The sequence below is a fragment of the Manacus vitellinus genome, unplaced genomic scaffold, assembly GCF_001715985.3.
Source record: "Manacus vitellinus isolate BGI_N305 unplaced genomic scaffold, ASM171598v3 scaffold_5_pilon, whole genome shotgun sequence".
In the NCBI taxonomy this organism is placed as follows: Eukaryota; Metazoa; Chordata; class Aves; order Passeriformes; family Pipridae; genus Manacus; species Manacus vitellinus.
Genome location: NW_021940682.1, coordinates 5,232,468 through 5,249,558, shown reverse-complemented (window position 1 = coordinate 5,249,558; position 17,091 = coordinate 5,232,468). Strand labels below are relative to the sequence as shown.

Genomic DNA, 17,091 nt, shown 5'->3' with positions numbered 1-17,091 from the left:
ACTACCTATAGCTCCTCCTCAGTACCTAATGCAAAGCACTCATAGCAGCTGCCACCAGTATCTCATGTGAGAGGGAAGCTGCTGGTTTGAAAGGAAGATCAGATTTCCAGCATGGGAAGCTCCCTTGCCTATGTTTGCCTGAAATGAAAAATATGGGTTGCCTCAGCTCAAACTGCCTCTGAGCATTAAACTGTCCTCCTGCTCCCCTTCAGTGCAGCTGGGGGCAGTTAGGGCTGGAGAAGGCCCACTCATCCATGAGGAACCCTCCCTCCCGTCTGGCACGGCCTCCCCGCCCTTGTCCCCCCACTTCTCTCCACATCATTGTTTCTCTTGGGGTGCTAATTATCGGTGACATTTCCTTGAAAAGAAGCTCCATGTTCTCCCAGAGCTGCTCTGTTCCTGCTGCTTGTTTTGGCTGTGAGATTACAGCTCTCAGTCCTCGACATCTTTGCCACGTTGTTGTCGATGGGGAATAAATAGTCCTGACTATGCTGTGCAGAGACTTTTCTGCCAGGCAAGGTTTGTTAAGCTCTCAGTCCCACTGCCCAAAAGTACCAAAGCTGTCTAAGATTTTTTTCAAAGAAACCTAAAAACTCTGCTGCACTGGGGACTTCATATCTGAGGACAGGCTGCTAAATAGGTTTGCTGATGGTTGCAACCTTCATGCCGTGACTGGATGAACAAGTTGGTGCAGCAAAAGTTGGTTGGGCACAGGGGGAGGCTGTAAGCCGTCCTTGTCTTGGCAAATCTAGTCATGGCCTTTGTGCTGCTGCATTCTGGGAGGTCCCCTGAAACACCTGCTGGTGACAAGCATGACTATCAGAAGGGCAGGCATTCAAACAATCTCCAGATTCAAGTCAACGTACTTTACATTGTTTCGGAAAGATCCAAGGCACCCCACAGAGTTGGAAGCTCAAGGCTTTGCAGCTGCTGGTCTTTTGCTATCATTTCCTCCTACTGAAGACAGATGAGCAATGAAGGAAGCAGACTTTCTTCTGTATTATTGATTTCTTTCAGCTGGGACTCCCCATATGAATGCCTGTTAAAATAAGGCCTTATATTGTGTATTCACAGTGTATGAGTAAGGAAGGATATCTTGTTTTAACATAAGATGCCTCTTGTTACAAAATTAGTGCTTTTCTGGTAATAAAGTACAAGCCAGGGAAGCAACAACAAATATGAAAGGCACATGGAAACATTCTTTTAATAGAAGAGCAGATTCCGTTAAATATCAGAATCAGGGTGAGGCCAAGAGCTACAGGTGACAGGAGCTGTGGGGATTTTGCAGGGCTAATCTGAAAAGACCTCTGCTTTCTGCCAGGTGTTTGGTAAAATTGCGCTGAACGATACCACGGAAATCAACCGCAACAACAACTTCCAGACCTTCCCCCAGGCAGTGCTGCTGCTTTTCAGGTGGGTGTATGACAGGTCTGGATTGTGTCAGTCTGGGAGCACGATTCCTCTGCTCTCAGGCACAGCTTATCTCCTCCTACCGTGTCATGCTCACGAGGTGCATAGAAACATGTTGTCCTTTAGCAGAGGAGCCTGGGAGTTATGTCAGATGGAGTGGCCAGTCTCAAATCTTGTACCCCCACCAGCTGACACTGGCCAACACTTAGTGCTGGGGAGGGAGGCAGGTGCTCCTACTCGGAAGGAAGGTAGCCAGTTTTCAGTGCTCTCAAATGTTGATATGCATCTAAAACTCCTTTCATTCAAATCTAGCCAGTGTGACTTCTAGCAGGGAAAGGGACATGATGGGCTCATGCTTAGGCATGGCCATACCCAGCTCAACTTAGCACATCATCCTACTCCAGCTGAGGCCAGCTGGACTGTGGCCAGGGAGGGAGGGGTGCTGAAGGGGTGGGAAGTTGGTACAAATTCAGCACACTCTCTTCATTTTGAAGGACTTTGTGCGTGCAATCCATATGAGATGCAATCCGTATTGAGATGTGTCACACACATCTCAATGGTTGTCTGGTTGGAACAGGAGAGACCCGTACCCACATTAAGCCAAAGCCAGTCAGGAATGAGGACTGATGATGGCAACAAAACCAAACAGAGGAGTAGGGTATGCCAGTGTGTCAAAGCCCAGCCTTCAGCCTAACTTGCTCTTAATTAACCTCAGTGGCAAAATTCCCATTAATGTTCATGGGAGCAGGAACAGGTTGCTAATTTGCCAGTCCCTCTCACATCAAAGGTCAATGATGTCTTCCCTTTCCCTTTGCCATGCCCAGGTGTGCCACTGGTGAGGCCTGGCAGGAAATCATGCTGGCATGTCTCCCAGACAAGAAGTGCGACCCGGAGTCAGAGCCGGCCAACTCCACCGAAGCTGATCACTCCTGTGGCAGCAGCTTCGCCGTCTTCTATTTCATCAGCTTCTACATGCTCTGTGCCTTCCTGGTGAGTCCACCCCAGCAACCAAAACCTTCCCTCTGACAGGCTGAGCTTCTGCTTCCCCAGATATCAGCACTGCGCAGGAGAAGAATGATCTCAAATAGAGGAAATCTCCCCATGGGGTCTTTCCCAGCAGCACCCTTGCAGTGACAACACCCCTTCCTGCCTCCCACCAGCTCTGGGGGATGCTCTGCTCCCATCCCAATCCTTTGTGCACAGCAAAGGAGCGCTCTTCCCCCCCTCCCCCTCAATGAGAAAACCAAATTAGTGTGTTGTGGGCTGTGCTGAGGCTAGCAACGCCTCAGCCACACTTCCCACCTTCCCTCCTACCATCCTTCTGGATGCTGAGCAGGTTTTTCCTCCCCTGCCAGCAGCAATGACTGTGAGAATACACATATCCCACTTACATCTGCTCCGTGTTGGCTGTGCGGCATTGCTCAGAGTGACAGCACATGCTCTGCAGCTGGCACCAGTGCCCAAAACTCTCCCAGTGAACTGCAGCAAATTTGCAAAGTTTTGGTCTTGGGCCAGAAGAAGGGACTTTCATCTCAGCCCCACTGCCTATAGAAGATAAATCCAAGGTTCTCCCACCCCATTATGCCGGGCAAAGACCCAGGTTAATAACAAGCCACCACAACACGTCTAAGCATTCGGCAAACTTGTGCCTTGTCCATTTAGTAGGGAAGGGAAAAGTGTAACGAGCTGAGAATATTCCACCTCTGGGCTCTTCCCATTTAAACTAGGGGGCTGGCATGGGGGAACAGAGAACCTACCCCTCATAGCTTCCTAGTTTTATGAGTCCAAATCAAGACCTTAAATGGAGAACTCAGTAAAATCTACTGATACTTGCCTCTTCCATCATGTCATCTCTGTCTTTGTTTGCAGATCATCAATCTTTTTGTAGCTGTTATAATGGATAACTTTGATTACCTGACACGGGACTGGTCCATTTTAGGACCACACCACCTGGATGAGTTTAAAAGGATCTGGGCAGAGTATGACCCTGAAGCTAAGTAAGTAACCCAGCCTGGATATCAGAGCTCCTTGGGAGAGCAGGCCCATTATTTTCTGTTCTCTAAACCCATTGCAGTAAGTGGCATGTTCCTCCTGCAGGAACACTTTTTTTTTTTTCTGTTTTTGCAAAACTCCTAAAATAGACATCTCCAGGAGGTACTGCTGGTTAATCTGTAAGCCTGAAGTGCAAGGATACTCACAAAAATCTCATCCTTTAGGCTGCACTGTTACTTGGCAGGACATTGCTTCACTTTCAGTTGGAAGGGAGATACAGACTGCTTAGGGAGGGGCAGCAGGAGACTGAGAAAAGGAGATTAGAGGGATGGTTCGTTGTTGCATGTGTTTTGGGATATTGACTCTTCTGCTTGACTTTCTACTCACAGTAGAGCTGCTGTGCTCAGATCTCCATTTTGTCATATGTCATATAGGCCCATCACAATCTGCATATACACATGGCTGCATTACATTGTCTGCAGGTTACTCACATCAGCAGACTTGCAGGGATTTAAAGTTACACTAGAACAACTCACATGAGGGCTTAACTGACATTCAGTATTATATGCTCTGTTTGACACATGCTCAGGCTTAAAGCGTATTTAGATCCCTGTGGCATTACAGTACAGTTGACAATTGTAATTGCAAAACCCCCTTCATAATGCAAAAACTGTGGAAAGAGATTTTGGTGTAAATTAAAAGCAGATCTCTTTAGGAAACATAGTGTCAAGTTTAATTTGGGCTCAGGTTCTGCCGTATGTGAGGCTGTGTCACATTATGAAAGTGATACGTGAATTTGAACATTTCTTCCCATCTATGTTGACTTCCTGGGGGGACTTTTAATATGGATGAGGAATAAGCCCAGAATTCTAATAAATACACCATTTGTTAACTAAACAGGTGCTACTATCTGTGCTTGTTTGGAGGCAAGACTGCAGTGGCTGAAGCCATATAAAAGATAGCCACTTGGTAAAGATGACATCCTGTTCTTCCCTGTCTATAAATGGGGAGCTCTTTTTCTTCCTCTTCCCCATCCATGTCCCATGCCCCACCTCTGGCTCTGGTAGCTGTCCTCCCTCCATGAGAGAATTCTTCTTTTGAGATGCCATTTACAGAACTTAAGAGAAATCCAACTGCTACTGTGAAGGAAGTTCAGCACTTTGTTTTGTGCTGGCCCTAGAGACAGCCCAAAGCATAAACAAGTATCAAAAGGCTTGGGGCTATTTATGTGGGTCAAAAGTGGGTAAAGCACAAGGAAGAAAAAAGGTTCTTTGCACCACTGTGCCTCCTTTAGACCTAAGTAAGTAAATAAACAGATATTTATTTTGAGCAGGTCAGTGGTGGGGAGGACAACCCCAAATTGTCAGTTCATGCAACATTCAAACACTGAGGTCAATTTTTGCAAGTATTGACTTGTGTATGACTGACAGATGAGTTTTCTGTAATAGTAGAAGTTATATGAGTGCTGGGCAAATGCTGAGGAATGCAACAAATACAAGAGGCCTGGAATAATGCATTAAGCTCTGCCTGGGCTACAGGGAGAGCCTGGCAGCTGGAGAGACCTCAGTGACACTTCCAGCTGCATCTGCACTCTGCAGGTGGATCAGCAGCTCACCCTGTGGTCAGGATGCGACCCTCACTGTGCCTTCTTCTTTAGGGGACGGATCAAACACCTGGATGTGGTGACGCTGCTCCGGCGGATTCAGCCCCCCCTGGGCTTTGGGAAGCTCTGCCCTCACCGGGTGGCTTGCAAAGTAAGGCACCCTGCGGCTCGCGGAAGGCCGTGGTTCACAGCGGCTGAATTATAGATTCAATCACACAGTCACAGAATGGTTGGGGTTGAAAGGCGCCTGAAAGATCATCTAATTCCAACCCACATGCTGTGGGCAGGGACACCTTCCACTAGACCAGGCTGCTCTACACTAATGAGCCTGCGGTGGCATTTTCCAGCTGACCCTGCCACACCGACCGGACACCTTCCAGCTCACTGCCTGCCAGGCAGAGCTGGCAACAGCACATGTCTGAACTGCTGTCCTGCACCACTCACCAGCTCCTCTGGGCTGCAGCCACCCAGTCAAGGGCTGGAGGGTCACTGGCAAGCAGGTTGTCCACTAGTCAAGGGCATCAGTGCACTGCCAGCCCTCTCTGGAGAGGAGAGCGCATCCATGCTAACTACAGCTCTCAAGTACCAAGAGCCACACACCTGCCTGTACTATTAAAATACTCATCCTGAGACAGATTAGGACACTTAGAAATAACAGGGAAAGTAAAAAATATCTCTAAGGTTTTCTTTGGACTAAGCAGTGCACCATAAACCTAGTGTTTTCTCTCACTCCTTCCTGCTTAAATAACTGACAGATAATGAACAGCAAAGTGAGCATGGCATTAAAATACACAAAGAGCAAGGACAGATTTTCTGTGAAAATCTCTCACTCATTTCTTTGGTTGTGAGACTCTGGGTATAAAAAAGGCCTCTCTCTAGTGAACCATTATGTGTTTATAACCTCTATGCTTCCTTCACTTAAGTTCTTTGTTCATCTCCTTGCAAGTCCCAGAGTTTGTATGTGAAACTTGTAGTTGTCTTTTTATGTAAGTCTCAGAGAAAAATACAAACCCTGGAGCCTGTACACAGAAATATGTGACTCCTGTGACCTACTGCTGATCCCTTTCAGTCTGCCATCTAACTATTCCTTGCTGCCTCAATCTGGTTCACACCCCAAAGGCTATGATTGCAGTGGTAGTGAGGGGGGATGACACTCTGTCTTTTAATTTGGTTCTGAACCAGACCTGTTGCATCAAAGCTGCAGAAGGCAGAGCTCAAACAAAATCAGGCCCTGAAAGCATAAGAGTTCAAGCCAAGACTCCAGTATCTCTTACCTCCTGGGACAGAAGATCTGGTGACTCTGTGACATCTGATTCATATACATGTTGTTAGTCTTACTGAAATTCACCCTGTAGTTGCAAAGTACTCAGCACTCACTCTCTGTCCTATATGACTTTACAGAATTACTACAGGCAGACACAGCCTTGTTTTGAAAGGGAGAGGGGGAATAGTTGGATACAGCAGACCAGCTTTTAGATTCAGCTAATCCCCTTTCTTCAAGCCTGTCACCTAAATGAAAGATTCTGTCTCTCTGTATATATGCATTTGCACCAGGTACAGCTTTAATGCAGGTGAGTTTAAGTGCCTCGTGAGGTATGAAGAAAGCACTTCGCTCCTGATAGGAAGTCAAAAGTTTTGAAAAAAAATCACTGTGCGTGAATTGTCAGCAAGTGACAATCCCCACAGACCACGGGGAAAAACAAAGATGAGAAAGTGGTAGCCAAAACTTAAGAAAACAGAGTAGTAATGAAAGAGACACCCCAGGGCAAACACACCATGGTTGGGGCCATCAGTGGAATCATAGAATGTTTGAATACCCTGAGTTGGAAGGTAGCTACAAGGATCATCAAAGTCCCTGCACAGGACAACCCCAAGAACCTCACCACATGCCTGAGAGCATTGCCTAAATGCTTCTTGAACTCTGTCAGGCTTGGTGCTGTGACCACTTCCCTGGGGAGCCTGTTCAGTGCCCAACCACCTTCTGGGTGAAGAACCTTTTTCTAATATCCAACCTAAACCTCCCCTGACACAACTTCAGGCCATTCCCTGGGGTCCTGTCACTGGTCACCAGAGAGAAGAGGTGAGTGCCTGCCCCTCCACTTCACCTGGTGAGGAAGCTGTAGACTGCAATGAGGTCTCTCCTCTCAGTCTCCTCCAGGTTGAACAGACCAAGTGCCTTCAGCTACTCCTCACACAGCTTTCCCTCTAGACCCTTCAGCATCCTCATTGCTCTCATTTGAACACTCTATAATAGTTTTATATCTTTCCTATATTGTGGTGACCAAAACTGCACACAGTTGGTGGATATGACAAGTATTTTTATCATTGTCTAACTAAATCCACAGGCCACGGATGCTCACATAAGAGGGGTGGCAGGTCTGGAGGGTGTCATGAGGACATAAGGAAGAGCATACTTCAGTTCATGTGTTGGCAATATGATTGTTCTCTTTCTTCTCTTTATTCCACAGCGCCTTGTCTCCATGAATATGCCACTGAACAGTGATGGGACTGTCATGTTCAATGCCACTCTCTTTGCTTTGGTCAGAACAGCACTGAGGATCAAGACAGAAGGTAAGAAGCTTGCTGACTGCAAGGGTACAGAGGTAGCTGAGTGGTGTTCACACCAAAGTGTGCTGAGCTGGAGTAAACCAATAAGGATACCTTGTGCAAGATTATCCAAATTACTCATATGCAGCACATGGGACAAAAAGCAGTGTAAAGAGGTTCAGAGGAATAGTTTCTTCTAGGAAAGCACAGTGTTTCCTGTTACCTAGGAAGCTGATGCTTCCTATGGTATCATCTCATATTATTGATCTCGTTCTTCACAATGGTCTAAAGGTTTAAAGTTTTAGATCAGTGCTCAAACAGCTGCCAGGGGAAGGAAGAAGGGCAAAGAAGCCTCCTCCTTTGTACACTGTCTGCAGAGCTGGGCTGCTTTTCAGCTGCTGCCACCACTGATCTTCCAGTCCAAGGGAGGCAAAAGAGCTTGGACTCAGGGGTCTCATCTCACTAAAACTCCTCCTGCGCTTCCATTAGCATGAATTAACATTACATTGTAGGAACAGTGGTGTTTTAAAGACAGATGAGAAGTAAAGAGGCTGTTAATAGCTTTGCACAGACAGCAGGTATAGTTGAGGAAAACAGACAAGATTTTGAGCTCAGCTTGTCATCTTTGTTGCACTCTGTCACCTGCTGTAATGAAAGATATTGGTCCTAAGTCAAAACTTGGTTTCAAGTATTAATGAGATGCTTTAAAAGAGCATGTAGGTCTATGATTCACAGCTCTGCCTCAGTAGTGGCTGCATTACATCTCAGGTATGGGAAAGCAGAGACCAGCAGAACCCTAGGTTACTGTGCCAGGATTATACACAGCTGAGACAAAAAACAGTGATAAAATTAAAAAACTATATTAAGGCTTTGAATATTGTGCTAAACAGAATTTGACTGTAGCTAAAGAAGCTCTCCTGAAGAAAAGCCATCTGCAAACCCTATAAGATATCTCAGGTCTAACAAAACAGACACACAAAAAGGACTTAGTTTTCTTGTCTGAGTAGGATGCATCCTATTAAGAGAGCTACTGCCATGCAGAGCCCCGTGCAGCACACTGAGGAGCCTTAATGCTGGGGAGCAATAAGAAAAACTGCAGGAACCACACCTTTAGGAGGACAAGATACTGGTTTCATACACCTAGAGAGAGAAGAGAGCTTCATTTATATTACGTACATTTTAATGTACATAAATGAAGAAATAAAATTGAAGGTGACTCGTTTGGAAGGAAACAGGTATCTAGAAGGAAAGGATATAAACCAAATCTGCTTCACTCACTCTCACGGGAGTAATGTGGCTTAATTAATGTCTCATTTAACTCAGAGCCCCTTGGAGGAACATGTAAAGTCTAAGTTCAGACAGTGTCATACAAGGCTTGTTATAGCCTAAGCTGTTCTTCAGAGAATAAACATGTATATCCTGGGACAGTCCTCTGAGTCAAACAGCAAAAGCCTTGCACTTCCCTCTGGTGCCTTGTCAGAGCACTGTGCACACCCTCCGAGTCAGACTCTTGGTACCACGTGCAGGAGCTTGGTATCTGCTGGGAGGCAGGGATTGCAGTAAGTAGTTCTTGAGAAGTGCTGCAAGCAGCCACAGGTCTTCAGATTGCCAGCTGCATCTTTACCACCAGTTATTTCTGATCCCCAAGCTGTAGTTTCCCATTAACTGACCTCTGTTCTCATTATATTTGACCTTCACTGGATCTGAATTAAAAAAGTGTTTGATGCAATTGTTGCTTTTTGGGATGAGGTAGCACCATGGATCTGGTTGTTTCTGGCTGTTGCCCACTATCGGTCAGTAACTGTCACTTTCCTACCCAGATATGAGTATGCACATTTAGGAAGAAGAGCTCTTGCTGTGAGGGGGCTTTAGCAACAGTCAGAGCATCTCTTGGCCCAAAACTTTCCACTACTCAAAAAGCTCTGATATTTTCCTCCTGAGGTTGCCATGCCAGACATGAAATTGCTCCTCTGCAGGGTCTGCTTAGTTCCTGTCTCTGATGATTTTCACCCTGCAGGTAACCTGGAGCAAGCCAACGAAGAGCTGAGAGCAATAATTAAGAAAATCTGGAAGCGCACCAGCATGAAGCTGCTGGACCAGGTGGTGCCTCCTGCAGGTGGTGAGTGCAGGATCTTGTCCCAGTCTCTGAATCTCTCCGTTTTTTTCTCTCATCTGTCATGTCCTACTGCACCTTGTGATCATCAGGTGGAATATGGGGGGACAGGCTTTCTTCTACAAGCTGTTAAGTGTATTTCATCAGGCTGAAATCTTTTCTGCCTATAGTATCATGAATATCCCGTTCTTATTGCTGAGAAATCAGGGAAAGAAGAAAATGTGCATAAATAGGAGTTAGTGCATGGGCATCTAGTTAGTGCATAGTGAGGCCTTTACTGACATTCCAGGTGGTTCCATGGGCTATAGCACAAAACAGCACTTGGCAGCAGATGCAGCAGATGCAGCCGAGTGCTGAACCTTGCTCGGCCTGCCCTGAAGTCAGTGGACCATGTTTCACAGAATTTCCAGAGGGTTTGGAGAAGGGAGGAGAGTTACCTGGAGAAAAACATTTTGGCTGACTGATAGTTTTTATTGAGTGAGAATGCAGCAATGGCTGCATTTCAGGGTGGAGGTGATGGTTCCTGTTCGCTCACACCCATGTGAGGCACAAGCAGACAGAATTTCAGTGCAGAGAAGGGCCAGGTCAGGTCGAGGATGTATGATCAGTCAGATCATGTATTACCCCAGGCTGTCACAAGACAGCAGCATGCTTTGACCCAGACTGGGAGGCTGCTGCTATAATGAGGTCCTTTGTGGTTAACCGATACCAGAGACTGCAAAGGTCAGATGTACTTCCCCGTAAACCATATACATCCAGAGGTGCACAGCTATAGGGGTTCTCTGCCAGCAGAGACAACCTATCCAAATGCCACATGCACCTCTCCTCCTGACTACTTTACAGCAAGCTCTGGTTGTAGAACAGTCCCTTCCTTCAGCTCTGTATCCTGACACCATGAAAAGCAGACGCGCCCTGTGGTGCCCAGTGTTCCTGCTGCGAATCCCAAGGCTCAGAGTAGCACATACACTGTTGAAATCAGTTGCTTATTTGATTTGTTTTTTAACACCCCTTTGCAGATGACGAGGTGACCGTCGGGAAGTTCTACGCCACTTTCCTGATTCAGGAGTATTTCCGGAAGTTCAAGAAACGTAAAGAGCAGGGGCTGGTGGGAAAGCCCTCCCAGCGCAACGCGCTCTCCTTACAGGTGACAAGCGGGCACAGAACGGACCGGGGTGGTACAGTAGAGGCAGGTGACCCTATTTCCCTCTGGACCATTCTGGGGGCTGGATTGGGCTATCCCTACTGGAAGGGGGTTTGTAGACCCCTTGAATTATCACGCCACTCCTTTTGGGTGACTATGTATGTGCCGTGGGCCCACATCCCTTAGCTCTGGAAATGGAAGGCACAAGTGAGCTCTAACCACACTTTATCAGTCTGCTGGGAATATTTGAAATTTGGGATCCTTTCAGAGAACTGGTATGAAGTGTCCTACAGACATTTGCTTATTCGCGCATACCTTCTACCCTTTCTGAGGGTAGTCATTGTAACAGGGTCAGGGAGACCATGTTGCCAGGAGGCAAAACCAGTTAAAAAGCAAAAAGCATATCTGGATGCCAAGGCCATCCAATGGACAGGGCATCAGGCTCAAAGAACTGGGATCTGTTCACCTCTCTGCTACATGTTCACTAGGTGAACTACCAACTGTGTGAAAGAATGAGAAAGCCCCATTGACTGTACAAGCAGCACCATTTATGTCCCTTGAGGGTACAGTGAGGAAGAAGGGTGACTCTGGAATTTCAGCAAGTTAAAAAGTGCTGTGATGTGGGCACAAATACAGAATGAGGTCTCAGTATACCCACAGCTTACTCCTTGGAACAGATTCCAGTCAGCAAGGGGCTTGAGGACTATCCAGGTCCAGATGCCAGAAGTTTAGCTATTAAATCCGTATTTAAGCTTCTGATTAAAAAGAAGAGATTTTCAGAGGCACCAGAGTACATGGTTCAGCTGGAACTGTGACTGCTCAAGGGCTTCTGGTTGTGGATCTGAGAACCTAGAGTTGAAAGCACAAAGACCTGCTTAGTCAAGCCTGTGGATTTATGTCTGTGTCCTGTTGTGATGAAGCCAGGGGACTAGCAACAAACATTCCTGGCTTGTATTGCTAAGAGTTTCTCCCTCTCTAAGCTGGAGATGAAAGAACAGAATTTGTTGGTGTTTTTCTAGGAGCTGGGGATGCTATGCTAAGTAAAAGGGCTTCACAGAGCTTAGGAAGAAATGGCAATGCAGTTATTTCTCCCATATCCACTCGGAGATATGAAGCTCTATAGTTTGCTGTTTTGCAGGCTGGTCTGCGCACACTCCACGACATTGGCCCAGAGATCCGACGAGCAATTTCTGGAGACCTGACAGCTGAGGAAGAGTTAGATAAGGCCATGAAAGAAGCTGTCTCTGCTGCCTCTGAAGATGATATCTTCCGGGTAGGTGCTGAACAAGTTTGTGAGTTGAGACTAGGCCAGTAGCCGAGCTCAGAAAGCTACATTCTCTTTTATGCATTCTGCATTTCATCCGGGTCTTCCTTCTTGTTTTGTAGGTCCTACTAGAAAACAGCATAGTGAACCTAGGAGGCCAGGTCCTGAGATGTTTGCACAGTTTTATCCCAATTTCTTCTCTCTTTGTCTCAAAGGAAACTCCTCAGTGGAAGTTTCCCTCACAAAATCTAAATTAAAGAACAGATCCGTTAAACCATCTCACAGTCTGCAGAGCAGCAGCCAGGCACACTTCAGTGTTTTTGTCCACTCTTTTCTGTGGCACAAGTAGCATCCTTCCAAAAAGTACATCAGAACCCAAGAGAGATCCTATAGAAGGAGGAAATTTTCTGAGCAAGTTACCTAAATCTTTTATTTCTTATTTCATTCCTATTTCTTGTAATTGTCTCCTCTGGTAATTTTTCCTCCCTCTTGATGTTTTCCTCCTTTCCTTACAGAAAGATGCTGCCAGTCCTTTTCATTACTCACCACCTAAACAGTACATAACTGGCTCACTAAATTTTTCATCATTTCTTCCTTCTTAATAGTTTCTGATGCTCTTCTCAAATTCCCTCTCATGTCTGAATGTTCCTTCGCAACTGCACTGGGAAAACCAGACAGGAGCTACCTGGTTTTTGCATTCCTACCCAGTCCTGCTGTTCCAGGACTGGTGGGAGGTGTAGAGACCCCTTTGCCTCACCTATACACCTGGCCAGTCCTCTGAAATATCGTAGAAAGCTAAAGTTTTCACAGCCTGTGTGTACCTAGTCTCTGTGACAGAGAAGTCCACACAGCACCTTCTGGAAGAGAGAACACCAGTGCCATGAACAGTTTGGTTCTCACTTTTTTTTTTCCAAGAACAGGCTAGGCAGGAAACGCCAGGGCCCTTGCACATCTTCTCACTCACAAAGGGAAAATCATTTCTGTTTTTCTGACAGAGAGCTGGAGGCTTGTTTGGAAACCATGTCAGCTATTACCAAAGTGATGGCAGGAGTGCATTCCCCCAGACATTTACCACCCAGCGACCTCTGCACATCAATAAGTCTGGCAACAACCACGGAGATACCGAGTCTCCATCTCATGAGAAGCTGGTGGACTCCACCTTCACTCCCAGCAGCTACTCATCTTCAGGCTCCAATGCCAACATCAACAATGCCAACAACACTGCCCTGTGCCGCTTCCCCAGCCCACCCACCTACCCCAGCACTGTCAGCACAGTGGAAGGCCATGGGACCCCCTTGTCACCCACGATATGTGTGCAGGAGGCTCCTTGGAAACTACCATCCAAAAGGTGAGTTTCATAGCAGGGTAAGTCAAGGGACTGGGTATAGGAACGTGCATGCAAACACCAGGGCACTGCTGCCCAGCTGAAGTCACCCCCAGACATTGCCCAGCTTGCAGCCTGGATTGAGCCTTCTGGTTCTCCACTTGTGCCAAAGCCCACAGTGCAACAGATATGCATCAGTCGAGCACTGCAAAGCAGAAGCACTCTTACTGATCAACTCACTTGTTTTGTTTGGGCTTTATCATGAAGAAACCTTTGTAAGAACCAAAAGGAGCCTTATTTATCCCTCCTTCACCACAGGGAGGAGTTTTATCAACTGGTAGCTGAAGGACACTGCAATTCATTTCTTAATCGCCCAGTAGGGAGCTTTGTGGAAGTCAGTGGTTTTCCATTCAGTGGGTCACATCCCTACAGAGGTCACCAAAAGCATTCTGGGGAAGGGAGGCAAGGTCTTCAGAAATGCAATACTGTGCAACACAAAGAAAATCCCGTTCTCTGGTCAGTTCTCAGGCTCTCTACACACAGGTGTCTAATACAAAAGGAGGATCATTTTTATCAGAGGGAGATTTCAGTAACATCAGGAAGGAGCTGGAATTTGGTTTTTTCAGTGCAGAGAGTGGGCAGTGGGAAAAGGTGCACAAATGCTGCCCCTGGAAAGGACAGAATAGGACAATAAGACAGAGGAAATTCAGTGGGTGCAGAATTGCCCAAGTAAAGAGTCCCAGGGTTTTTCTATTTCATGCCTTCCCAAGGGAGGCCACAGGAGTTGCACAACACATGTTACCATGTGCCCTCCTCCTTTGCTGACTTGTGCTGATGTGACACTGCTAACGTGGTGTTCTTTTCTCTCCTTGCTTCCTTGGGCACCTTGCTTGAATTAGGACACATTACTACGAAACACTGGGACGGTATGTGTTCTCCATAATGTCTAATGCTGTCTGGGTGTAAGACTCATTGCTCATCCTGTTGAAAGTCCAAATTCCCATTCATGCTGAATACAGGCTCTTCTTTTTGGTGTCAGTAGGGCTGAAAGAGAGGTAGTGATCACCATGACAGCTCCAGAAAATGCTCTTAACACAGGGCAGGTAGTGATTCATGGACAGTTTCTAGCTGTTTACTAGATTTGGGGTTTTTTTTAGAGTTTCTAGCTGGGCTCACACATCTATGCACTCTCTCACCATGGCATAGTGAAGTACACCCTGGCATGTGCACACAAAAATTCTGTATGGTTTTGGCTAAACACAGACTGTTGAGCAGGAGATACCATGTACTGATTTTTTCCCCTCTGCACCTTAGCAGTTTTACTTGCCTCCCATTTAAGGAGGAAGGTCGCTCCAGCACAGTCCTACAAGCTCTCTGAGCCTACAGGCTCCCTTATACCTTGCATACACACATTTTTCCCGATGCTTTTTGCTTAAACCAGATGACAAAATAATGTTTCCTCTCAAGTCCCTGAAAGATGAAACAAAAACCTGCCACACTGCTCTTTCCTGCAATTGCTAGTAAGAAACTGAGATTGTCTCCAATACCTCCATATTGGTACCTCAAAAATTCAAGCTACCTTCAGATTTTACTTTACTCCTCAGAAAACACAAAGTCCGAATGAAGTGAAATATGAGTGCCCAAATGTGAAACAGAGGGACAGAGAGGAGGCAAGCAGGGAATTAAGGGCTGTTACACCTAAGGGTCTGAACAGATCCTACTGAATTCAGTAGAAGCACTCTGCAGTTAGTGATGAGGAAAAAAGGGACCAAAAGTGAAAAAGGCAGCAGGGAATGAGAGTGTGAACAGGAGGCAGAGGGCAGAGGTGGTGCAGAGTAAGGGATTTGGGAGGCAGACACCAGACATCACAGAGCTGAGAGGGTTACTGTGAGTGTCTAGGAGGCTTCTCTGAAATCCATAACCAAGGCTTTTGTAACAAGAGCCCATCTCAGATTTTACTTTGAATTCAGGTGAGGTATAATCTTTGTACATGTGGTCAGTGTGATGTGCACACTAATAGAGTTCATGTAGTCACAGATGACAATAATACGTTTACAGTATTGTTCAGCATTGATTTAAGAAACCCGTCCTCTGACAGAGGACACTGACAAAGGTTGTTGCTTTGTATTTGTGAACTCTGTAGCTCTGTTCAGTCATTGATTTTTCTATGATGGCTCTTCAGCATTATTATAAACTGGGACAGATGGAGCCTGTCATTCTTGTCTTTACAACAGGTTGTCTTTACCATCTCCATATCTTGACTTGTCTTTTTTGCTCATTAGCTCCAGTTCCAGAGACAGCCAGCTGGCAATTGTTTGCCAAGAGGAAGTGTCTCAGGATGAGACTTATGATGAAAATTTGAATGAAGACATTGAGTACTGTAGTGAACCAAGTCTGCTCTCTACCGAAATGTGAGCTTTGCAGCTTTAGTCAAGGTGTTTGGGTGGTTCTTTGATTAAGGGGGAGAGGTGGGAAGAGGTGACCTTTGTCAATTTATGGGATAAGGTCAGAACCTGCAGTTAAACCCTAGAAGTAACACTGAAAAGAATATCTTTCACCTAGGATTTTCCTTCTTCTCTGAATGAGGCATCTGGATCTGCAGGGCCTTTCTCCACATTCCCTTCTACCACCTGATGTTCCCAAATCTCATTTTTAGAGGGGTTCTCTGTCTCACAGTTGTTACTGCTCCTGGACCAGTTATAGCTCGAAGCTAGCTCACTATTGCATCCTTCTGCTAGCATGATCTTCCTGGCTTCCTTGCTGGGTGAGGAGTTATTCTGTCCAATATCAGCTGCTTTTCTAAGTCCCTCTGTTCTCCTTTCCAGGCTTGCATACCAAGATGATGAAAACAGACAACTCACTCCACCAGAAAACAGCAAAGGAGAGGACACCCGGCACTCTCCGAAGAAAGGGTTTCTGTGCTCCTCAGCACTAGGTAACCTCCCAGCAGGACACAGGGGCTGTGCTCTCCTCTGCCTTGATGGAGTCTCCCATCTTGCTGGGGGACTCCCAGCCTGTGTGGGCATAGGGGTTGCTGTTTGCTGCCTTTAGCTTGTTAGACCAGGAATCCCCCAGTGTGCAGATGATCCTGGTCACGCACATGACTGTGCTGACTTCACACTCTCAGTCAGTAGATGAACCTGTGGCTGTTTGGATAGTCCATGTGATCTGCTTGATAAAGCCTGCCTGTAAATTAGAGGAGTCTATTTGAGCACTGTGGACTCTCCAAACAGTCACCAGGGAGTCACTGAATGGGCTAGCCTTGAATATACAGTGTTCTGGTCTGTATGTATTCAGCAAGGAGAGGTTGTCTCTGTTGTCTGCTACCAGGAACACAGTGAATTACTGATTAATTTAACACAACACAAATTACCTACTGTGATTGTACCTGGAGATTTTCAAGTGCTTGAGCCTGTAAACTACACTGTCAGGTGAAATCCATGAATCACAAATTTTATGAAAGTGAAATCCATGAATCACAAGATTTTATGAAAGTATTAAGACAAATGTAAGAGTCTGTTAGAAAATGAACTCTTCTAGCTACAACATTTTTCAGCCTTTCTCCTGGGTATTGGTGTGGAGAACAAGGACATTGCAGGGAGAAACCGAAAAGAATCATGTGTATAAAATATACTTTATATATAAAATAACAGTGACAGGCTAGGTAGTGTAATGTCTAAAGTGAAGCTACTGAGTC

General features: G+C 46.1%; 1 protein-coding gene across 10 annotated transcripts in view; it reads left to right on the top strand.

Moving 5' to 3' along the window:
- The window catches only part of CACNA1C (calcium voltage-gated channel subunit alpha1 C), a 430,938-nt gene that overhangs the window by 404,503 nt on the left and 9,344 nt on the right, over nt 1–17,091 (top strand). For 3 of the 10 annotated variants that reach the window (XM_018080306.1, XM_018080311.1, XM_018080303.1), the window contains 12 exons: nt 1,322–1,413; nt 2,235–2,400; nt 3,280–3,407; nt 5,060–5,156; nt 7,474–7,576; nt 9,570–9,671; nt 10,682–10,809; nt 11,930–12,079; nt 13,066–13,418; nt 14,294–14,320; nt 15,677–15,805; nt 16,220–16,329. In XM_018080306.1, coding sequence (XP_017935795.1) covers nt 1,322–1,413; nt 2,235–2,400; nt 3,280–3,407; nt 5,060–5,156; nt 7,474–7,576; nt 9,570–9,671; nt 10,682–10,809; nt 11,930–12,079; nt 13,066–13,418; nt 14,294–14,320; nt 15,677–15,805; nt 16,220–16,329 — 1,585 coding nt within the window. Of the gene's footprint in view, nt 1–1,321; nt 1,414–2,234; nt 2,401–3,279; nt 3,408–5,059; nt 5,157–7,473; nt 7,577–9,569; nt 9,672–10,681; nt 10,810–11,929; nt 12,080–13,065; nt 13,419–14,293; nt 14,321–15,676; nt 15,830–16,219; nt 16,330–17,091 lie in introns of those variants that run through there. The other 7 variants (XM_018080309.1, XM_018080307.1, XM_018080313.1 and 4 more) reach the window with 4 other exon arrangements.